At 46.8% G+C, this 24346-nt stretch overlaps 1 protein-coding gene across 5 annotated transcripts in view; it reads left to right on the top strand.

Moving 5' to 3' along the window:
- Nucleotides 1-1098: 1098 nt before the first annotated feature.
- SIGLECL1 (SIGLEC family like 1) overlaps nt 1099-24346 on the top strand; it is a 31650-nt gene continuing 8402 nt past the window's right edge. The window contains exons 1-6 of one of the 5 annotated variants that reach the window (XM_026488299.4): nt 1138-1295; nt 10930-11026; nt 12293-12574; nt 12698-12803; nt 13915-14071; nt 15077-15877. In XM_026488299.4, coding sequence (XP_026344084.1) covers nt 11002-11026; nt 12293-12574; nt 12698-12803; nt 13915-14071; nt 15077-15091 — 585 coding nt within the window. In that variant the 5' untranslated portion in view covers nt 1138-1295; nt 10930-11001 and the 3' untranslated portion in view covers nt 15092-15877. Of the gene's footprint in view, nt 1296-10929; nt 11027-12292; nt 12575-12697; nt 12804-13914; nt 15878-17424; nt 23898-24346 lie in introns of those variants that run through there. The other 4 variants (XM_044380034.3, XM_044380033.3, XM_044380032.3 and 1 more) reach the window with 4 other exon arrangements.

The following is a 24346-nucleotide window of genomic DNA, read 5'->3' as shown; positions in this document are numbered from 1 at the left end:
CAATGGGACATGACTCGGCCACAGAAAAGGATGAGATCTTGCCATTTGCAACAACACGGATGGACGTGGAGGGTATAATGCTGAGTGAAATAAGTCAGACATAGACAAATACCATATGATTTCACTCATATGTGGAATTTAAGAAAACACGAACAAAGAAAAAAAAGACAAAAAAAATACACTCTTAAATACTGAGAACAAACCGGTGGTTGCAAGGGGGGGGAGGTGGTGAGGGGATGAGTGAAATAGAGAATGGGGATTAAAATATACAGTTAGGGTGATGAGTACTGAGTATGTACAGAATTGTTAGACGACTCTATTATACACCTAAAACTCATAGATCACTGTATGTTGATTAAACTTCAATTTGTAAAAAACATAAAGATAACATTACCGCTCAGGGATGTGCAATTAAAACTACAATAAAGTATCACTACACAAACACCAGAATGGCCCAAATCAAGGATGGGGAGCATGCGTAACTCATAGGTTGCTGGCCCAAGTGTGAACTCGTTCATCCACTTCAGAAAATTCTTTGGCAATATCTGACCAACTAAAATATGCCTAACATGAAACTTTGGGTTCCTGTCCCCTCCGCCTGTTCATGATCAAATGAAAACGTGTCGATGAATATTAAATATCTTTAATATTCCAAGCATGCAAGAAACCACAGTGAAAAAAGACAAAACAAAACTTTGCCCACAGTGAGCTTACATTCTAGTGAAGTAGTCAGACCGTAAGCAAAAGTATGATTTAGTAACAATAAGTGTTTTGAAAATGTTCAGTGGTTAAGGAAGTGTTTAATGAGTAGAACGAGGAACTGAGCCGTCAGAGTGAGGAAGGTAGAGTGGTTTTCATTGGTAACATCAAGAAAAGCCTCTCGAAGAAGAAAACTGGCACCCACATTCCCACAGCACCGCCCCCCGCTACTGATTGGCTCAAGGTCTGCTCGTTGATTGGCTGCAGCGTAAGAGCGCGTGCAGCCGCTGATTGGCTGTGGAATTGGCCCGTGCAGCCGCTGATTGGCTGTAGGATAGGCCCATGCAACCGCTGATTGGCTACAGGGTAGACACGCCCATGCAAGGCGGAGGGGGGCAGGACCAAGGGTGACTCCAACCGCCCCACAGCCTTCCCCGCGCCACAGAGGAAAAGCGCCTGGCGTCGCGAGCGGGTCCTGGCCTGTTGGCTTTCCTGGCAACCGTTGAGTGCGCGATATGCGTTGGGGCTGTCCCAACTGGGCTTCCAGGAAAGCGGGGCTCCTCTGTCTGTCAGGCGGTCCCCGGCTTGGCAGTCAGGTTTGTGGGGGTTGCGGGGGAGGGGGGACACGGTTAGGCTCCAGGGCGGCGCCTCGAGCCTCTCGGTGGGAAGGAGACCACTTCTGGATCAGTCAGCCGTGGAGGCCCCCTGAGGGCAGCCGCTGGCTCATCGCTCTGTCCGTCCACCAGCAGCCTGACTGTATTCAGCCTGCCACCAGGTGGGTCACCTGGTCAAGCCTCAAGGGCAGCCAGGGGCTCACCAAGTGATCTGTTGATTAATGATCAGATTAGTGCGGTTAGGAGTCAACAGGAAGTCCCCTTGCAAACCAATTAATGAGTTAATCAGCTAATCCACCCCCTTCGTAGCCTGCCCTGTTAGTTAATTACGCTTCCTCTGAATCAGTCTCTCAGTAAGTTAATCCCCGGTAAAGCACGCAGTCGTTGGTCCCACGGTTATCCCAAGTGTAAGCCAGTTAATCAGCTTCACTGTTAGTCTTCGGTTTTTCTAGAAAATCAGCTTTCCAGTCAGCCTAAGTAAGTCAGTTGTCCAAAAGTGAGTCTTTTCCTCAGCAAGTCGGGAAAGCCCTTTGTATCCCTTAGGCTCTGCCGAGGAAGTACACAGTCGGGAGTGTACTGAGCACAAAGAATATCCTGGAGCCCTTGGAGCAAGAGCCAAGGGTAAAATGGAGAGGAGCAATGATGGGCAAAGGGAAATGTAAGGGGGAGAAAAGAAGAGAGGGTCCATGAGGAGTCATCCCGGGTCTTAACACCTGGCAGAGGAGAGCAGAAAGAAATCAGAATTTTAGAGTTGGACGGATCACTACATTTCCAATCATAAAACCCACTCTTGTTACACGTGAGGAGATCAAAGGACAAGCAGAGAGGAGAAAATATTTGGCCAAGGTTACTCAGTGATTTACTAGTCAAGCCTGGGGCAGGACTCCGACAGGGCTCATTCCAACATCCAAAATGGGGTTTTAAATCAGAAGCGGGGGAATTGGCAGTGCAAAAAGGGAGCAGACGTGCCTTTCCTTCCTCTAGGTTTCGGCTCAGACGTCACTTCCTCAAAGAGGCCTTTTCTAACCACCCTACCTAAACTGTTTCCCCACTGTCCCCCATCCCATAACCCTCTATCCTATTATCCTGCATTATGTTTCTTCTGTAGTACTTAATAGCTCTCAAATTATCTTGACCGCCAACTTGTTTATTGTCTGCCTTCCGTACTAGAATGAGGACAGCGATTGTCTCATTGGTTACCGCCTTATTCATAAAACAGCGCCTGGCATGAAGAGGTGCTCAACAGGTTGGTTGCTGGAGGGAATGAATGAGGGTGCCGTCAGTAGGGAATGTGCTTCTTCTTCTTTTTTTTTTTTTTAAGATTTTATTTATTTATTTGACAGAGAGCCAGCCAGCGAGAGAGGGAACACAAGCAGGGGGAGTGGGAGAGGAAGAAGCAGGCTCATAGCGGAGGAGCCTGATGTGGGGTTCGATCCCAGAACGCTGGGATCACGCCCTGAGCCGAAGGCAGACGCTTAACCACTGTGCCACCCAGGCGCCCCTGTGCTGCTTGAGACTCATTAGAGGAAGCGGACTGTGGAAGCCAAGAGCCTCCGTAGAGGGGCAGGAGGTGAGATCAGAGAGGCAAAGGGAGAGGGTTACCACATGCAGAACTTTTGACTTTGACTCTGAGTGAGAGGAGAACCTCTGGAGAGTTTTGAGCAGAGAAGGGTCGGGATCTTGCTGAGATGTTGACAGGTTCCCTCTGGCTGCCACTGTGGGGAGTAGAATGGACAGGCCCTAAAGGTAGCGCAGCAAGGCCGGTGAACAGGTCACGGTAGCAGTCTGGGTGAGAGAGGATGGTGGTTTGGACCAGGGTGGCCGCAGTGGAGGTGACTGATTAAAAGTGGTGAGATTTTGAATATATTTTAAAAAACAGTGCTGGGACACCTGGGTGGCTCAGTCAGTTAAGCGTCTATCTTTGGCTCAGCGTCCTGGGATCGAGCCCCATGTCAGGCTCCTTGCTCAGTGGGAGCCTGCTTCTCCCTCTGCCTGCTGCTCCCCCTGTTTGTGCGCTCTCTCTCTTTCTCTCTCTCTGACAAACAAAATCTAAAAAAATAAAAGTAAATAAGTAAAAAATATAAAGCAGTGCCAACAGGATTTTCTGACATGGCTATGGAACATGAGAGGAAAGAGAGTAGTCAAAAAGGACTCCAAGGTTTTAATTCTTGATTTCTTCCTGGGTATGATTTCATTTGATTTAGAGACATGTTTCCTAAGTCTGAGGTGATTGATTTTTTTCCTTTTTCTAAGATGAGAGCGAGGATGCTTAAACTTTTAATTTTACTTTCTACCCTTACTCTGTTGCCTGTTGGCCAAAGAATGCAGGTAGTTTATACATTTTCTGCTCTCTTGAAAGTTGGTGTGGGGCACCTGGGTGGCTCAGTCGGTTGGGCATCTGCCTTCGGCTCAGGTCATGATCTCGGGGTCCTGGGACTGGGCTCTGCATCTGGCTCCCTTCTCAGCGGGAAGTCTGCTTCTCCTCTCCCTCTGCCCCTCCTCTGCCCCACTCGTGCTCTCTCTTTCTCTTTCTCAAATGAATAAATAAAATCTTCAAAAAAACAAAAAAAGAAAAGAAAGTTGGTGTGGAGAAAGAGGAACCTGAGTTTTCAATCTGTCTCCGACTACACTTGCTCAGTGCTTTGAGAAAATCACTATTTCTCCGAGCTTCAGTCTCCTCCCCCATAAGGAGAAAATCGTAAGACTGAGTTCCTCAGGGTTTCTAGAAGTAAAGGAAGACTACCCAAATGAGAACAAGCAAGTTACTTACTCAGAGTTTGCTGTATCCCTGGCATTCGGCCAACGACTCAGAGGCAGGCAGCATAGTGGGAAAAAGAAGTTTCGGACAGGGTCGGATTAGAGACTGGGGTCATGCGGAAGCGGAAGCTAATTCGAAGGGGGAGCATCTTAGGTGACTGGATTGGGAGGAGATTTGACTTTCCTTGATTGGTTCTGAGCTGGAAGCAGGGGCAAAAAATAGGGAACCTGGTACTCACTGACCAAGTTCTGAGGGTTCTGGGCCCCTTGCTGCCGAAATTGTGGTTTGGCTTCCTGGACTTGTTGCTGCAAAGTGAGGACCAGAGTCACATATGTCATAGAGTTGAGGCTCGAGGGTCATATGTGGTAGGGCCGTTGTCGGTATATTCAGTCTCAGGTTCTTGGGAAGAATAAATGGGATGATGTCCATGTGAAGTTGGTGGATATTAGTAGCTAAAAAAAATATTCGTGTAAAATATTTTAAAATTTCGTTACGGCCTAATTACGCAATCGTGTCTTTGTTTTCATTTACTAAGTCACCTTTATGAAAAGAATTGGTTGTAATACGTGAACACAAACTTACGTGTCAAACAGTGCCAAAGTGTAGAGCATAAAAACTGAAAATCCTACTACGTCTTTTCTGTAATCACTGCTCTACCCGTAGGTGAGTAGTGGTGACTGCCTATTACATAGCTTTCCAGATCTTTTATTTATGTTTATGTATTTATGTGTTATATATGAACATTTAACTTATATATGAGCGTGTGTATTTACATGTAATACACATATATAGCGCTTGTTTGTAAATGACAATGATCAAATGTTCATTTACATATTATGATATGTAAATAGTTCAGACAAATAGAAAGGCGTAAAATGGTATCACAAGAGCATGCGGCTGCTACCCAACTTAAAATTTAAAACACTGCCTCTTGTGTATCCTTTCCCCAAATACATTTCCCACTCAAACCTGGAAATTACTGCTATCTTGGATTTGGCATTTATCATTCTGTGTAGTAAGGTATTTAACCTAGCCTGAAGAAAGGTCTGGCCTTTGCCCTTGGCTTCTAGAAGATAATCTCTAAGTCCCTAGACTGTCAGGCCTGATAGGAGTGTCTGCTTGCCTGGGGGCATCACACTGAACAGTCTGAAAATGTGATTAGGGGCAGGGGCTGGCCACACCCGATTGTGTAACGGTATGATTGAGAATGGGGTCTTTAGATCATGTGATACCAGCCCACCTTCAGAAGGAGCTGGAGATGGAGGGGCGCCTGGGTGGCTCAGTCTCAGCTCAGGTCATGATTTCAGGGTCCTGGGATCGTGCCCCACGTAGGGCTCCCTGGTCAGCAGGGAATCTGCTTCTCCCTCTCCCTCTGCCCCTTCACCTGCTTGTGCTCTTTCTTTCTCTCTCTTGAATAACTAAATAAAATCTTTTTCTTTTCTTTTTTTTTTTTAAAGGAGTTGGAGCTGGAGACTTAAGATCAGCCTTGTGGGGGGGGGCAATCAGTCATGCCCATATGATGAAGGGCCAGTAAAAACTCTGGGCAGCAGGCTTGGGTGAGCTTCTGTGGTTGTCATATTCCATGCATATTGTCACACATCATTACCAGGAAATATTCGTTGTACTGTCCATGACTCCACAGGGAGAGAGGGCAGCTGGAAATTCTCTGGTTGGAACTTTCCTGGACTCTGTCTATGTGCTTCTTCCCTGGGCATATTTTAATCTGTATTCTTTAGTTGCAATAAACAATAACCATGAGCATAACAGCTTTCAGGAATTCTCTGAGTATTTCTAGTGAATTATCAAACCTAAGAGTAGTCTTGAGGACCTTCAAACTTGTATTGGTGTTAGAAGTGAGGGTGGTTTTCGAGGCCTTTGAAACCTGCAGACGGTGTCAGAAGTGAGGGTATCTTTTTGGTGTTCACTAATTTTGCAGTTGGCATCAGAAATTAGATTTGTGAGAACTAGGCTCAGTGAAACGTAAGTTTTGGGAAGAACGAGGATGTGAAATCAGGGGAAGATGAAACTTCCATGTCCCCAAAGTCACTTACAGGCATGAAAATGCAGCTGTTCTGCAATTAGCTGCAAGAGGTTAATGTTACCAATTTTTTTTTTAAATTATGGATCCAGCTCTGGAAGAGTCGACTCAGTGGACGCATAAAGAAATTCAAAATCTCAAGAAACAAGCAAAATATACAATCCTTTGGTTATTTTTATCTGTAATAGCTAAAATGAAAGTAAAGAAAAGGGCTGGGGTGGATCCTGACACCAGGCCAAGCTTGGGTTCTGTCCAGTCTGAGCTATGGCTGCTAGCCTCAGGGCTATACTAAAGGGAAAAGCCATGTTGGAACAGCAGGTAGCAAAGAAAATTAGAGTGAGTCACAGGAGAATGAAGAAAGATGAAGGGGAGGGATCCCTGGGTGGCTGTCAGTTAAGCATCTGGCTCTTGATTTTGGCTTGGGTCATGATCTCAGGGTCATGGGATCAAACCCTGTGTTGGACTTCGCACTCAGTTTGTCCCGCCCCCCCCCCCCCGCTCCTCCCCCCACTCACTCAATCTCTCTCTTCAATCAATCAATCAATCAATCTATACATAAATAAATATCTTTTTTAAAAAAAGGAAAGATGAAGGGAAGTGTCAACGGGACTCATCCCAATGGAGAAGGAAATCTTTAAACAGTTATTAAGGAATAGAGTGGACATTGATGGAATCAAAACAGAGGTCTTAGTGCAGTGCTCTTGGAGTTTGGGTGGACCCTGATGGTCCCTCAGCTTTGAAGGATCCTAATCAAGTCTGTTGTAGTTACCCTAGGTTGGAGGAATTTCAAAAGCAAGAAGGCAAATGTGACAATGGGACCCTAACTTCAGATTGCCTGAGGTGATGATTCTATTATTTAATCAAGACAGAGATTGGTAAAAAGGCCTGGGTTCCTTGGCTCCATGCCCAGCTGGAGACTCAAGGCCAAGGGCACATTAGTGGTAAAATGGGCTGGAGAAGAGATATTTCTGGGACTCCTTAAGCTGGGAGGCCCATGCACTGTGAGTCCTCGTGAGAATTATACTGAGATTGGGAAGATACGAGAATACAAGGATTGCGGCGGTTAAAGTGAGGGTTTAGACGAAAAATGGAATACTTGAACACATAGTGTCTCCTCCTTTATCTAAATATGAGTAGATACTGTGTCTGGCTGGGGAACGTTTGCCTTACCTAGTATGAAATGGGAGGCATATAAATCCTCCCTTCAACCACTATCGATTGGATGTGCTAAACCAATAAAATTGCCCAAGCCCAAATTTAATTTAATTTAATAAATTTTCTTAATTTAAAAAATATACGATATCTGGTGAAAAAAAATGTCAGAAGCCTAGTGTTTGATTGGCTTATTTGGATTTTGGGTGACACATAGTCTGCATTCGGGAATATGGCTAGCCCCTAACCATAAAATTACTAGAATGAAGTCTTGGAATCCTTACGCAGACTACAGTTTACTACAAAAGCCACTGAGCACCCCCCAGTGGCGACCACCGGGATTTGTTTAATCAGAAATATCTCCATTTGAGAGACAAGGCTATTGGGCTTTGATTGAAGCTGCCCGTAGGACTAGAGGAAGTAGAATAATCCTGAAACCTGAAATACTCGTGATTGTTCTTGGTGATGTTGATTAGGAAGGCCATGCCCAGAAAAGTTCAGTAATAAAATGGAAATGGTTTATAGAGGAACATGGTACCGAGGGACTGTGAGGAGGTACTCAACATAATTACGAGCAGGTGGTCTTTTTTCCCCTCTTTTCCCACCTGAGGAGCTGCAGATCCTATTGCCATTTGGGTGGTAGCACTGAAAAGCTCTCAAATGACAAAGAGCGGTTTGGCTTATGGAAGGCTGTTGCAAGATGAATGGTTTCCTTCGAGTGGGAAATACTAGCAATGGTATGCTAGTAAATATTTAGTAACTGGATCTCCAAAGGGAAAAAGAAGCCCTGAACTGTAGCATCGCCAACTTCCGCTGCAGAGACACTTAACCATAGACAGTTTCAAGCTACCAACTCATGATACAGAGTTAGGAAGAGATCCAGTAACCCACCATTATGTAGTATTTCCATCGTACAGGTACAATCGTTGTAAATCACCTGAAAAGCACAGATAACAGTGAGATGTCCTAGAAAAATCAGGAAGTAATCAGTTTCAAGTAATGATTACTTTTGTTTTGAATATAATTTGTTTATTAAGTTTCTGTAATTTAAATGATACGAATGACTGTGTTTGACAACATTATATAGCTTGCCATATTCTTTTTTTTTTTAAGATTTTATTTCTTTATTTGACACAGAGAGAGACAGCCAGAGAGAGAGGGAACACAGGCAGGGGGAGTGGGAGAGGAAGAAGCAGGCTCCCAGTGGAGGAGCCTGATGTGGGGCTTGATCCCAGGACTCCGGGATCACGCCCTGAGCTGAAGGCAGACGCTTAACAACTGAGCCACCCAGGCACCCCATAGCTTGCCATATTCTTAAACATTTAATAATCAGCTTTTTTAAGTTGCTTTCTGCGGGCTTCAGCACACCGATGGATATTATTTAGAAACCAAGATACAGGTGCCAGGCACGTTTATCCCTATAGATATGTCATTGCTCCTAGGCTCTTTCAATGAACAGACTGTGGAAATAGAAGTTGGTTTTTTAAACCAAGGGTTTGTATCAATATTGCCAATTAAAATTAAACTTTACTCTCTTCTCTTAAATTATTATATTTTATATCGTTTCTCTTTTTCCTTACTGTGCAAATCTTTAAAACACAATAGTTTCAAAATTACAATACCAATACTGATAGCTTTCTTTGTCTCCCTTAAGACTGTACAGCCAGAGCCCTGTGTTCAAAGGTTACGTGAAATAGATACGCTTCCAGAATTGTTCTGTTATCATTGTTTTCATTTGTTTACTAGATTTTGTTTGTGTTCAATTTTAGGGTTTTGCTTTCTTTTTCACCTTCTAGGTTTAAGTGACCTTTCTGAACAGTAAAATATCAAGAGGGTTGGGAAGGTTTTTTTCTTTGACCAGAACCGTGTCAGCTGACTACCAGGACATACATGTAAGGGAACCTGGGAACATTAATGTTTATTATCGTCAGTCTCTGTAGTGGAGGCGACAGGGACAATGGTGCTGGGATACCTGTTGGGTCAGAAGCCAACAGTGTCTGCCGCAAGGTGTTATATAGACTGGGGACACGTCCCCTCATCCTGCCTTTTCCAAGAACTGACGCAGAGATTCATCTGTGGTCCTCCAGTGAATCAGAGACATAGCTTACATAATCAGTGCTCGAATCCTGGGCTCTTGCTCTTAAATCAATGTTTTGCCAAAAAAAAAGGCAGGGGGGGGAGGATAGTTTCATGAAAAGTGAAACTGACGTTTGAACATTTTATCAGTGACTATCAAAGGTCCTTTTCTAAGCTCTGAGGTCACAGAGGTCTGTTTGATGTAGGGCCTTCCCTTAAAGAGCTCAGTCTCTGGTAGATTCTAAAGTATTTCGCTAGTTTCCCAACTAAAGTGACCTAACCAAAGGAGAGCTTGTCTTCCTCACGTAAGGAGATGTGCCGAGGTAGGCTGTTCTGCAGGAATGTCCGTCATGAGTGGCGTTCATGCTCGCCGTTACGTCATGGCTGCCAAATGGCTGGTCTACCTCCAGTGTCGTATCCATACTTTAGGGAGGAGGAAGAAGGAAATGAGAATATCAAGAAAGGAAAACTTTCCCAGGAATCCCCAGCTCACTTCCACTCCAACAATGCCACGTGCCCCACGTTAACTACAAAGGAGTCTAGACAAAGGGGTGCTTTAGCTCCCAACATCGCACCCCTAAACGAAGCTGGATCTGTGCGGAGCAAAGAGCAGGGAAGGTAGTTGTTGTCTGGCTGCACGAAAACAAATTCTAGTAGGAGGAGAAAACGGATTCTTTCCTCAAAAACCAACAAATGAAACAACTTGGTAGTTCTGGAAGGGGAGAGATTTACCCACTTCTGACTGGGTGAGGAGATCAGGGAAGGCTGCATGCAGGAGGTGGCACTGAACTCAGCTCTGAAATTGAAGTAGGATGTGAATGTGGACAGAGTGGAGCTGCAAGAGGAGAAGCTGTGAAAGGGAGAAATCCCTGAGTGACGGGAGAAGGATGATCAGGGTGAACATTGGAGAAGGCCGCATTTTCCCTTTGGCATGGAGAATGTTGGGAAAGGCACAGGGAGACAGAAAGCAAGGGTAAGGCAGAATCGTGGAGAACCTCATTTGCAAAGCAAGGAAGTTCGGAACTTTTCCTATCAGCAGGAGGAATTCCTGTCCTTTTTCCATTTTCCCAGAGGATCTGTTAAGGCTGTCCCATCCTCTCCATCCCTCATGACCCACACACTAACTCAAGCATGTCATTCTTTCCCGACCCCCACTCCACGCTCCTCCCTGGCCACGTGGCCTGAGTCGCTTGGGTCTAGGCCATTTCTCCCGTGTCCCCAGTGGGTTATTCCAAACACCCAGACTGGCCCTGTCCCTCTGAGATAACACAGCCCTTCCATGAATCTCTGTTAGCTTTGAGACAGAACCCAAAGACCCTGTAATTGAGCTTCTCCCAGTGGGCTGGGGATGGGAGGGAGAGACCAGAGGAGAGAGAAGGGCATGTGGCACTGGGGCCACACAGAGGTCGTAGGGGTGCTCCCTGTCCTTAAGTGCCCTTGAACATCTCATTCCGCGTAATTCCTGCTTCCGAGGGTGGACAGGCCTCCAGGATGACCAGAGACAGAAGCCCCTGGCTCGCTAAGAATACTTTCTGCTCTCCCATCCCCACATCCTCTTTCAGTTATTCATCGTCTCGTCTTCTGAACCACAGGGCTCTGATGTGAAAGCCAGCTGCGGCGAAGGCCCTGTCCCCTCGTCTTCCTGAGGACCACTGCTACTGCAAATGGAAGGACCACTGCAACAGCTGGGTGAGTGGGGCGAGAGACAGTGGTGGAGGTGCCTACGGCTCCAGGACTGGGGCGGGCTGGCCCACAGGGTATGAGAAGAGAGGACATAAGGGCGTAGGGCACCAGATAACCAACATGGGCTAGAGATCCGTGTGCCGGGCCCTGGCAGGGCTGGGAGTGGCTGAGGTGAATAGCAGATTGGGTCAGGGAGTGGTGTTGGGGGTGAGGGTGGGCTCTCAGCCAGGGAGGTTGAAGTATGAGAGTATTAGGAGCTGGAAGGCCCAGGGTTCGTCAGGTTTCCCATGCCTGTCAGCCACTGTCCACAGGCACGTTTTCCCAGACGGTAAAAATGAATAATCCAGAGATCTGCAGGGGTAGAGTCCCTGCAAATTCCTCATCCCCCCAGGTGACCCAGATGAAAAGTCCAAATCAAGGGTCACTGTTGAAGAGAAAATTACCCCTTTCTTCCAGTAACCGCAGACAACTCCAGTGAAGAAGTACGTGGAGACACTAAGAACTGATTCCTCACTAGAGACCTTGTAGAGTGTGACTGTTCCTTATTAACCGACAAAAGGCACCAAGTGGACAGTATATCCAACCTGTTCTATGTAGAGTGAGCCCATCTCGAATGTTCTTACCCAGAAAAAGCCAAAGCAGTCTCTGCTTCAGATGAATGCTTAATCAAAGGCCACCTGGCCCTGGGAAAAAAGAAGTCTAGAAAGGTGTTCTGTTTATTGAATGGGTAACACTTTACCGTATATTCAGCTAGGAACACTGCCAACCTTTGGCAGTGTTCATTCTTACATTCCTGAGAGTAGGATACAGGTTCGCGAATACCCCTGTTTCCCAAACTGGGATAAAACAAAGAGAGGGGAAGTGACTTGGCGAAAGACATCCAAACAAGAAGAGACAGAGGGAGAAATTGATCACAGGTGGAGCTGGGAAGGAGCAGAGCCTGAGGGATGGGAGGAAGAGGGAAGTAGGAGCTGAGGTGGGGAAGTCTAGCCTGGGGCTGCCAGGGAGGGGGTGGTGTCAGGTAAGGGGTCAGCAGCAATGTAGATCCTCAGAAAGTTCCCTTGCCATTAGTCAGGTCCAGTGTTCACTTTCAGGCCAGGGGAGGAGAAAGGATGAAGGGGAACTGGTCTGAGAAGCCCAGCTCCTCTGGGCTTCCTAAAGGTCTTTCCGAAGCTCCTTGGGAATCACGAGTAAGGAGGAGGCTGGGTCCTGGAGGAAGTGGAGAAAGGAAGTCCGGATGCCTTGCTGACTGCTGACCCTCCCTCCCCACAGCACCCACCAGGCTGCTCTCTTCCTCTTGTTCCTTGGAGAAGTCTCTGCAGTGCAGCTGTTCCTTCCACGGGATCCCCACACCCTCCGTGCGGTGGTGGATGGGAGACGTTCCTGTGAACGTGAACAACACTGATGGCAGCCTCCAGGTGACTTCCACCGTCATTGGCCCCTGGGCCAACAGCACCATCAGCCTGACGGAGCAGCCGAAACTGAGCACGAGGCTCCTCTGTAAGGGGAAGAACCAGAATGGAACCCACGCCTTGAGCATCCTGCTGATACCAAGTGAGGGTAGAGGGGGCCCAGGAGACTGGGTGAGGAAGAGTGGGTTGGGGAGGGAGCAGAGCTTCGGCTCCGATTCCAAGGCCTCGGGAGAGAAGCCTTTCTCACATGGCTCTCTTTTTCCAGGAAAGAGTTCTTCGCCCAGCAAGACTTTCATTAATGGGCTCATCCAGGGCATTATCTATGGAGCCATCGCAACCGCACTGCTGTTCCTCTGCTTCACCCCACTCATGTGAGTACCAGGGATAAAATTCTACCTGCAGGCCCTGGCTGCAAGGCTGGCTTGGCCAGGGAAAGACAGGGCCCTTGCCCCCAGGGAGCTGACGGTCTGGCAAGGGAAGAAAGCACCAAACATGGTCACCACAGTCCAGGGCCATCAGGACTATGTTATAGCCACAAACAGGTCCAAAGGACAGAGGTTTTCAGCGAATTTCATAAAGGAGAAAGTAAAGGAGGAAGTGGCAGCCCCGGAGAAGCCAGCCGAGTCCCCGGGGTGCGGTCTAAAGCGGGCCTGGGGGGCCGAGTACTCATCTGTTTGGTGGAAAGTAGTATGTGCGTACCCCCAGAGACGCATTTGAGGAATCGCCAGTGTCTTTGTGCAAGGTCAGGTGCATTGAGAGTGAGAGGAAATGGCTAAGAATGAAGTTGAAAAGGCTTCTTGGTGTTAGTTCATAAAGACTCTCGAAAGTTGGCTAAATGTATCGGCTAGAAGCCCAGAATGAGAAGGGCAGAGTTGCCAGAGGTCAGGCCAGGGAGTTTGGCAGGGGGGCCTCTGGCCCGTCCAAGAGTCTCGGGCTCAGTCCTCGGCTGGGAGCCACAGAACAGTGCTAAAGTGGGAAGGAGAGCTCCTAGTGCGAGGTGTCTGTACACAGCCCAAAGAGCAAGAGCCCAGAGGCCTGAAGCCAGGCAGGAAGTTGGGGCGACAGACTACACAGCGAAGAGCCAGGTGTGAGCCAGGCAAGTGATGAGGGGCAGTCAAAGAGATGGGACTTGGGACTGACTGACTGACTGTAAGGGGTGAGAAGGAAGAGACGCAAGGCGGCAGGGCAAACTGGGAAGCTATTTCTAAAGCGTAATCAGCCGGACTTAAAGCCCAATAACAGTCCTTTACAGTTTGCAAAGCCCTTTCATAGCTGACCTCATCTGAGCCCCACGGCCTGATAAGCAAGGCCTCCCCATTTTACAGAGGATGAAACCAATTCCCAGAGAGGCTGTGTGGCTTGCCCTCGATAACACAGCAAGCCAGTGTTGTCACCGAGCCTCTAAGCCAGAACTTCTGGTCAAGACTAGAGCCCATTGGGGGGGCAGAGAGCCAGAACTGATCAGGGGGGTCATTTCCTTAGAATGAAATATATCAGAATGAAGGTGGCAAAGAAAGTTACAGTGGGCAAAGCAGAAAACGACCGTAAAGTCAGAGCAAGCCGAGAAGCCGAGATGCCTCTGAAGCCTAAAGAGCCAGGAGAATCCACAATCAGCCCATCTTCAGAGAACCGGATATCGGTGGGTATCCATTGTGTCTGGAATCTAGTCTATCCGAATAATGGCAATAAGACTCACAAGGAGAGGCACATGCAGTGTTTAAAGGAATTATCTTCAATCGTTTTGGGCATCCGGAGTCCAGAATGTGCTGGCAGATCATCTTAGAGATGATGAAGGGAAGAAGGATGAAAATTAAGAGAAATAAAGACTGATTAGAATCAGCAACGTACACACACACACACACACACACACACACACACCTTCACGCTGAATCCACATCGAGAAGGGCGTCCAAAGAGCCCCTCACAGTGGTTGTGGCATCAGAGTAGAAACCAAAGGCTTTGGTCTCTGAGTGTCTGGCAGGCTTTGGTCAACACAGTCTGTAGATGCCACAGGCCCAAGTCCAAGGTGCTCCTTCATTACCTTGGACCCGGTATCCTTAGCAGGGCTTGGAAGAGACAGGCCTCACTGTTATTTACCATTTAGAATTCTCTAGACCAGAAATGCCCTGCTGCCCTCCTTACACTCTGCACTAGGAGCTGGTGATCCTTTGTGGATAAACCACGCATCTGTTAAATTCCACCAAAACGTCCCGCAGGGTCTCCTCACCTCCATGCTTGGCAATGCTGGGGTCTCAGAAGTGGGTGAGACCTGGGCCCTGCCCTCAGAGAGCAATCAGGCTGGTGGGAAGGCCGCCTTACAGTAACAGGGCTGAGATGGGGGTTATGGTTGCCCAGAGGAAGGAGGCACTGACCCTACCTGGGCAAGTCAGGCAGAACTTCCCAGAGGAGTCTGGGGAACACTGGGTGGGCTCCCGGTGCTGAGAATGCACATGGAGGACAAGCAGAAGACAGAGCTGCAGACTCCGATCAGGAGACTCCGAGAAGAGGTAAAGCCGGTGCCCGCCCCACATTGCTGTAATTCTGTGCTCAAAGACAGAAAGACAGGATTCTTTCTTTTTTAAGATGTGGACACCTCACCTCTAGACCTGTTCCAACAGCCTCCTTTCTTTGCCCTGCTCTGTAGCATCCCTTACCCTAAACTTCCAGAATAAGCAAAATGAACTGGAACTGATGAAGCCCGTGAAGACTACACGCCTACCTGGAGACCCCACTGTCCGTGGAATTACCACAGTCTACAGAACCCTCAGCAACCCCAGAAACCCTGGAGTCTATGACAGACCCAAAGCCTCTCAGCTCGCAAAGATCCCTCAAGCCCCACCTGTCCCTCACACTGATTCTCCGTTGAGTAGAGTTACTCTGGGACCTGGTCTTAGAACATTTGAAAGCAAACTCTAGGATCTGCTGTTCGAGTTAACTCGAAGAAATGTGCCCTGGCCTGAGTGTCAAAGGAAGGGAAAATAAATGTGAAACTATGGTCCACCACAAAGTAGCTTTTGAGCGCCGACTGTATGCCCAGAACCTGGCCTATACATACAAGAGCACCAGGCTTTAGAGCCATCATATATGGATTGAATACGAGTTTCAGGGCTTGGTGGATATGTGTCTTTGGATAAGACCTTTCACCACTGCCCCGAGGCATAAGTGGGTGGAGAGGGAGTGAAAAGTGGTGTCCAAAAGTGGAGGTAGAGAAAAAACAAAAGTCCAAGAACCCAGAGGGTGTCTATGCACGGGAGCTCAGATGGAAGGGTGAGCTCCTGAGGTTCCTGAATGCCAAGATAAGGCCCTGGAGCCTTATCTGGTAGGATCTTAATCCTGACTCCCTTAGAATGTAAGTTCCTCAAGAACAGGGATCTTGTCTGTCTTGTTTTCTGCTGGTTGGTACAGCACCTAGAATGGTTCCTAAAATATAACAGACTCTCAAAAATATTTGTTGAATAATTGAGTGAATGAATCAATGGATGGATGGATGGATGGATGGATGGATGGATGGATGGATTATAAGCCACTGCAAGGTTCAAAGCAAAGAAGTAGTGGCTAGATTTGCAACGATGTGGATGGAACAGAGGGTATTATGCTAAGCGAAATAAGTCAGAGAAAGACAAACATGACTTCAGTCATACGTGGAATTTGAGAAACAAAACATGAACATAGGGGAAGGGAAGGAAAAATAAAATGAAAACAGGGAGGCAATTCATAAGAGACACTGAACTCTGGGGAACAAACAGGGTGGCTGGAGGGGAGGTCGGTGAGGGGAAGGATAATTGGGTGATGGGCAGTAAGGAGGGCACTTGATATAATGAGCACTGGGGTTATATGCAACTGTTGAATCACTAAATTCTTCCACTGAAACAAAAAAAAAAGTAGGGGCCAGATACATTGTGAAAGATCATTCTAGGAGTAGTTATTGAAGATGTACTTAGAAGAAGACTGTAGGCAAAGGTGGCTAGTGCCATATTTCTTGGCCAGGCTGAAAGGCAGGCATACAAGGAATGAAAACAGGACTCTGGCATAAGAATGGACCATATCTGTGGCGTGTCCCCCTGAGAATGGAGGACAGTCCCTTCTGGAGCCAGATGCTGGTAATTTTTAGAGGTTGCAGAAAGGGTCATCTCTTCCCTGGGGCATTATGTGTGAGTAAATCCAGTGGTTCTCCATCCAGCACCAATGTGATGGTCATCCTGTACTCAAGAGCACATGTTTATACAAGCCCTCGCGTGCACGGGCGCCCTTTTGGCATGCAGTTCACACATTCGACGGAAATAGGAGCATCCACTTTGTGCCAGATAATGAGGTGAACAAGCCAGAGACACTGGCTCTGCCTCCATGAAATGAAGCTCGTGGTCTACACAGGTACACGATGAAGAAATAAACGCAAAATTGCAGCTTAAAATGTTGACAAGTGCTAGGAAGAAAAAGGACCTAACACTATGAGAAAGTGTAAGGGACCAGGGGAGGAACCTAGTTTGGATTAGCCAATCAGAGAAGGCCTCTCTGAGAAAGTGACATTTGTGCTGAGACAGAAAGGATTATTAGGGACCGATCAGCAGAACAGCAGATTCTAGGCTCTGGGATGGGAGAAGTTGAGTGAGTCCAAGAGCCCAGAGGGGGGTCTATACACCAGAGCGCAGATGGAAGGGTGAGATCCTCAGGTGCCAGAGCTTTCGAAGGCTCTGGTGAGAAGTTTTATCCTCACTCACGGAGGGAGGGTTATTTCCTTGTGTGCTTTGTAATTTCGGAAAGCAGGCTCCTAAGGAGTGGAGAAGGCCATCTAGAAGAGAAATGGGAGAGAGGATGGGAACTGGGTTGGGAATAGGTAAGGGATAGGCTTTGACAGAGATTGGAGTGCTGGGTCTTCCTCGTGTGTCTCGGTTCGTTCGTGAATGGGATCTTGCTTGCAGGAAAGGAAGGGGTACCAAGATGCCTTCCGATTGGCCCTGAGGCTTAAGCACTTGGCATTTTGTTCCTTGGTAGATGGCTTTCAATCCGCCCCATCACCTGCTTGCCCACGAATACTGGCTTGAGGAAGGAGTATCCCTTACAGACCGACTGGCCTGTGTCTCCAGGGCCGATAGGGGCCTAGAACCTCCGGCTCAAGATGAACGAAGCATCGGTGGCTCCAGACCTCCTCAAGCGCGGGCGACCAACGGTTCTACTTCGTGGTCTCTCCCTGTCCCAGCAGCCCCCACGTGCATCGTCAGGCCCTGATTGGCTCTGGACAGATTCGCGTGTGCTCACTGGCAGGCCCGAGGGGCGGGGCTTTGGGGAGCAGCATCCCCACGTGACCTCTGGCCTTTGGGACGTTGGTGAGGCTGGGGACTCACAGGCCACCTAGTGAACTGGTTACGAGTGAGCTAATCAGTTAGCTTTCCTCTACCTCAGTCCCTTCCCAGTGAGTCACTCAGTAGTCGCACACATGCTTATTGTACATGTCAGTTGATCCGGCTCGTCGGGAGGCGTTAAATCAGCCAATCAATTCGTCCCTCTGGAAAGTAAGTTCCTGTTAAGTAGTAAGTCAGCCAATCGGTGAGTTTGGCTATGTGCCACGTGCACGTAGCCAAACTCAAGGATGGCGTTGTCAAGGAAATAGCAGGGTGGAGACGTGCTGAGGAGGGTCCAGGCTGGAGCTGTGGGCACCCAAGACTAGGGGTCGAAGTCTGGAAAGGGAAATGATTGTTTAGCGGAAAGAGGTTTCTTGTGGAGACAGCCCATGGCTGCGCCAAGCCCTGGAGAAGGGAATGAGACTTGGAAGATATCAGAATTTTGAAGTCAGAAGGACCATTACACACTAGGCAATAACACCTGCTCGTTTTACAGAAAACGGGGGGAGATGGGGGGAAACCAGTGAGGGAACAGCCCTTGTCTAAAGTTTCCAGTGAGTTACTGGCAAAGCCCTGTCCGGAAACACCTCAGAGCTCTCCTCAATCTTTGATTGAGGTTGTAAATAAATCACTATATTCAATTAGATTCTGAGAATTAATTTCTTATTAAAATTTTTAATTTCAAGAATTAAAAAAAAAAAACCCACCTAACCTAACTGAAAGGAGAACTAGGGAAACCAACTCTCCCCTCTCAGTAACTGAGCAAGCAGATGAAAAAATTGGTTTGGATATAGACTACCATCAATTGGAGTGCCTGGGTGGCTGAGTCTGTTAAGCGTCTGCCTTGGCTCAGGTCATGATCCCAGAGTCCGGGGATCAAGCCCCACATCCGGCTCCTTGCTCAGCAGGGAGCCTGCTTCTCCTCCTCCCTCTGCCTGCTGCTTTCAGTGCTTGTGCTCATACTCTCTCTCTTTGTCAAATAAATAAAATCTTAAAAAAAAAAAAAAAAGAATACCATCAACCAAATAGACTTAGGTGACATTTCTAGAATATTCTATCCAACAATAGTAGAATACATGTTCTACTCAACAGCTCCTGGAACACTTAGACCATGTTCTGAGCTATAAAACAAGCCTCCACAAATTTAAATGAATTGAAATCATACGAAGTATGTTTTCTGACCACAGTGGAATTAAACCGGAAACTAATCGTTTGAAAATCATCAAGACTTGTGCTTATACATTTTTTCAGTGAATATTTATCAGACAAGAACCTTTCTAAGACAGTGGAGGACACAAAGATCTATTTGATGTAGGACCTTTCCTCAAGAACCTCACTCTTGGATGGTTCCCCTGGTAGGATATTTCATCAATTTCCCAACTAGAGCAAGAACCAAATGAAGAGGAAGCGTATTAGTAGGCTGTACGAGGTGAACATAGCTCCACAGGCTGTCAGAGAACCGGAACCCATATACTGTTGTCAACGACATCCTTAGTCTGTGGCTTTGATCCTTATGGTGATCTCATGGTTGCCAAATGGCTGCTCCACCTCCAGCATCACGTCCATATTCCAGGGAAAGAGGAGAAGGAGGAGCAAGAGAGGAAACGTTTTGAAAAAGAAGAGAGCAACAAAGAGAAAATGGTGCTAATATCAGAAAAGCAGAAATCCCTGACTCTTCAGCAGGTAGCCTCGTGGTTGGTATTCTAAGTAGACAAGTCTCTCAAAATATTTGCTTAATAATAAATCTAGCAGAGCCCAAGCTTTTTATTTGCATTGCACATGTGGGAGAAGAGAAGAATACAATCCTATGGATACAATTTAAGAAAACAGAGATGTCAATTATAATATGATTGTTACCAGAGCAAGAAATTATCAAATAAGACAACTGGTCAGAATTCCATTCTATTTGGATATCATTTTCTTAAGACATGGAATCATTTCTAATGTCTTTAGAGTCTCATAAGACCACTTTGTTTAAATTGTTCTTCCAAGGGCGGATTTGTATCAACAGAGAACAGAACAAGTCAGTAATAGTCATGAATATTCATACAAAACTGTATCTTGCAAAGGAGAACATAAGTTATATTCTTATAAACATTCTCAGTTTTGTACAATATCAAATCAGATTTCTTGAGCCCTTTTATAACACAGAACAATATCTTTTGATTTATAGCTTCAGGGGAAGTGAACATCTTTTTCAATTCTTTCTAAGACTTGTTTCCTTTTATTATGAAAACTTATTTTTTTAAAACCAGGGTCTGGAATTCCATTCGCTAGTATTATATGCAAAAAACAGACCTTCAGAGCTCCATTGTAATGGTAAAGAAAGTGGGGTAAAGGCTGAATAGACTTTTTTTTTTTTTAAGATTTTATTTATTTATTTGACAGAGAGACAGGCAGCAAGAAAGGGAACACAGCAGGGGGAGTGGGAGAGGAAGAAGCAGGCTCCCAGCGGAGGAGCCTGATGCGGGGCTCGATCCCATCACGCCCTGAGCCGAAGGCAGACGCTTAACGACTGAGCCACCCAGGCGCTCCTGAATAGGCTTCTATTTGCACAAGACATTTTTCTTGTACTTGGCTTATCAGCCACAGCTACGTCATAGAGCCATTCCTGGACGTAGAGGAGGCAGAGAAATAGAGGTTTGTTTTTTGTTTTTTGTTTTTTTAACTGGAGGTTGATCACCTGAACAAATTTGAAATTATAAGGATACACAGGAGGGTGGTTATTAGGTAGGGCAACTCTCGGAGTTTGGGACATTGCCCCAAAAGAGATGAACAGATAGGGGTCTTGAAGTGAGTCTAGGAATGGAAGCTTCTTTCTGGTTGTGGAGATCCTGGAAGGCTACCTGAAGGAAGTTACATTTGACCTGGACTTAGAAAGAGAGATAGGATTTGAATGTGGGCAGAGGGGAGAGTTGCAGAAGGATGTCACGAAGAGTGGCCCGAGTAAACATACAGGGACAGGAATGTATAGACTATATGTGGAAAGGTACTTTTCTCGTTGGCAGGCAAAAAATGGCAGAGGCTGAGGAAGGCAGCAGTGGAGATAGGGCAAGTGTGGGACAAAATCATGGACAGCCTCAAATGCAAGGCAAAGGAGTTTGGAATGTATCCTGTAGACATAGAAATGTCTTTTATTGCTCAAATACCCCTTAAATATATCCTGTCCTTTCCAGCCACATAGCCACTGTTTCGGCCCAGGCCACATTATCTTCCTCGTGAACTATTTCTTTCTCCTGGATGCAGATCCATAGTGATCTTTATGACACCCAAACCTGTTCCCCATGGTTCAAAACCTTTGAAAGGGATGTTCATGACTTCCCCCATCGACTTGGGAGACAGGCCAAGCTTTTCAGCCTGGAAGCTGAGGATCTTCTAAGAGGGAAGGACCTGGGGTTGAAGCCTGGAGGAGAAAGAAGAAACACATGGTATTGGGGCCTCAGAGAGAGACTTGGAGATGCTGTTCTGTCCTTGAAGTCCCGTAGCATCTGTTCCCATGAGGCTTCTAACTCTCAAGGTCAACAGAACTTCAGAATGACTGAAGAGACAAAAGCCCCTAGTAGACTATGAATTTACCTCTACCTCCACCTCATGCCTTTTACTGCCGACCCTCTCCTCCCTTCCAAATCCTGCCCTTCACAACATATGGATGAGGCCAGAGTCAGAAGCAGGTGAGGTCCTGGCCCTCTCTTGTCCCTGAGATCCTGTTGGTGCTGATGTCATTGCTGCTGTTATGTTTGGGTACATGGAACGAGAAGCAGGGTAGGAGGTGTCTGAGGAAGCCAAAAAAGGGTAGGGGTGAGGTGGGTATGGGTGGGGAGTGGAAGACGGGCAGGGGTGAAGTAAGGTGAAGAGGTGGAGACATAGAGAATTAAGTATTTGATAAATAATAAGTAACAGACCGCTCCCATGTGTATATTCTGTGACCCACAGTGTGTCCCATTTCATCTACCCAACAACTCCCTGAGGAATTATTGTCCTCATTTCACAGATAAGGAAACAGGCCTTGGGAGATTGAGCAACTTGCCACAAGTCACTAGAAATTTCGCTATTGGAGTGCCCAACTCTTCTGACTCCTAGTTCCATTTTAATGCCATGCCCATGCCACTCTAGAACTTCAGGGATAAACGTATACACATCTGCTCTCTCAGCACCATCATCTGTGTGACAGGTGTTATTAAGTCACATCTTAGAGAAGTAGCATGGTGTTCCAGAACCAAGAGTGTTGAGATCCCTGGTGGTGATGTTTTGGAATACTGGACTTAATGTCTGGAAAGCCAGGTTCTAGGCCTGTTGCTGTTACTCCTTTCTCTATAACCTGAAGCAGGGCCCTTAACCTCTCTGAGCTCCAGTTTCCCATGTGTCTAAGGGACTATAAAAAACATTATAAGGATGGCTTAACCTGATTTCTATGAAGGTGTTGGAAAAGTCTATAAACACTTACTCAGGTCAGTATTACTACCATAATTTTAGGATGTCATTACTACGAGTGGCCTCGGGAACCATGAAGTTCAGCTCCCCTCCATTTTGAAGATTTTTTTTTTTTTTTATTTAACAGAGATAGAGACAGCCAGCGAGAGAGGGAACTCAAGCAGGGGGAGTGGGAGAGGAAGAAGCAGGCTCATAGCAGAGGAGCCGGATGTGGGGCTCGATCCCACAACGCCGGGATCACGCCCTGAGCCAAAGGCAGACGCTTAACCGCTGTGCCACCCAGGCGCCCCAGCTCCCCTCCATTTTGTACCCAAGGGAGCTGTCACCTGGGAAATGAAGAAAGAAAGGGAAAAGAGTAATTGTTCAGTGAGCTAAGTTACAACCTACAATTATTATAGGGCACTACGTGCATCTGTAGTTAATATCTGTTAATTCTCACAGCATTGCAGCACTGATCGTATTGTGCCCATTTTTCTCATTGAGAAACAGATTCAGAAATGGAGCCACATGGCCAACTTCACAAGATACAATTACTACCAACGATAAGAACAACAAAAAACCCCAGCAGGCTAAATTGGGGCGGCGCACTTAGGAGTCCACAAGACCACCCTCGGGTTCAATGATTCACAGGAAAGACTCACAGAATTCAGTGGAACTGTTATATTTTCAGTTACAGGTTATTACAGCAAACAAATGGAGATTAAAATCAGCAGAGGGGAGAGACATGTAGGGCAGGATCTAGGAGAGACTAGGCATGAGTTTCAGCTGTCCTCTCCCAGTAGAGTTGTGTTTACTTCTCCTGGCAATAATGTTCCGTGATATGCCCAGTGTTGCCAAGCAGGGAAACTCACTGAGCTTTAGTGTTCAGGGTTTTTATTGGGGGCCTGGTCCCATAGGCATGGCTGACCTTAGTCTCCAACTCGTCCAGTGGTCAAGCTGATACCACATGTGGACCAAGGTCCCCACCATAAATCACTTTCTGTCATGGCCCATGGCCTTAGGTAAATAGACACTCTTATCCGAAGGACATTCCAAGGACTTAGAGGTTACCTCCTGAGAGCTGGGAGAGGGTCAGACCTTTCTAGGGTAAGGTCAGTCCTTTAATGCACAAGTGGGACACTGGAGGACACTAGGTAAGTCAGCTTTTCAACTTAAATCCCTCCCCACAGGGTTACTTTCTCATGTTTTGGTGGAAGTCAAGAAGATACCAGTGGAAGAGGTTATAATCCTTTGAATATTTGAACTTCCCAAGGAATCCCCAAGCAATTCTGTACCCATGGCCTACTAGCTCAATAAAAATGTCAGTTCCTGCATAGCCGTAAATCAACCCAGTGCTACCGTAGATGATAACACCAAGGGCAGGTTCCACACTATTTGAAATCTCAAAGAACAAGACTGTACCCTGCTGATCTACAATGTACTTAAAAGGGACAGCATGGCCTTATTCGGTGCAGATCTAGAACACAAGGGTCCTTCCTGTACGAGGATCTCAAACTCTCCATATCAGACGACATTCAATCTCATTCGATGGGTGGTTTGTAAAGGAGGAACTCTAAGAAGATGTTCTTAGAGGTCATTGTGTGGTTTTTACTTCATAGGGCTTTATAAAATCCTAGGCATTTCATTTTTACAACAATAATACAACGATATAGGTACGATTGATCATTTTATTTTTCCAAATAGAAACGGCAAAGAGAGGGGAAGTGACTGGCCCCACAGCATCCGGCAAGTAAGAGGTGGAGGGGGAAGTGATCGCAGATCTGCTGTGAAGGGGCAGAGCCTGAGGGGAGCGTTGGATTGGGAGGAAAGATGCAGCATAGGAGCTGACCGTAGGAGGTCCGGGCTGGGGGACAGGTAAGGAATCATAGGCAATGTAGATCCTCAGAAAATTCTCTCACCCTCAGGCTTGAGAGTCTAGGGTTCAGGTTCAAGCTCTGCCTCCTTAAACAAGTCTCTTCGGTTTGCTCACCTAGACAGCGCAGAGAAGGGAAATATACTTGTGAAAATCTGTCCAACAGTAACAGTCTTGGGTTCCATGAGGTTATCAGAGTTCAGGAGGGGGACCAAGTGAACTTATGGGTGAGAAAGCACTTTGTAACCTGGAATGCTGTGCATCATTGAAGTATCCATGAGGGTCCCTCATT

This window comes from Ursus arctos, unplaced genomic scaffold, assembly GCF_023065955.2.
Source record: "Ursus arctos isolate Adak ecotype North America unplaced genomic scaffold, UrsArc2.0 scaffold_19, whole genome shotgun sequence".
NCBI classification, from domain to species: Eukaryota; Metazoa; Chordata; class Mammalia; order Carnivora; family Ursidae; genus Ursus; species Ursus arctos.
This window is presented reverse-complemented; position numbering and strand designations above follow the sequence as displayed.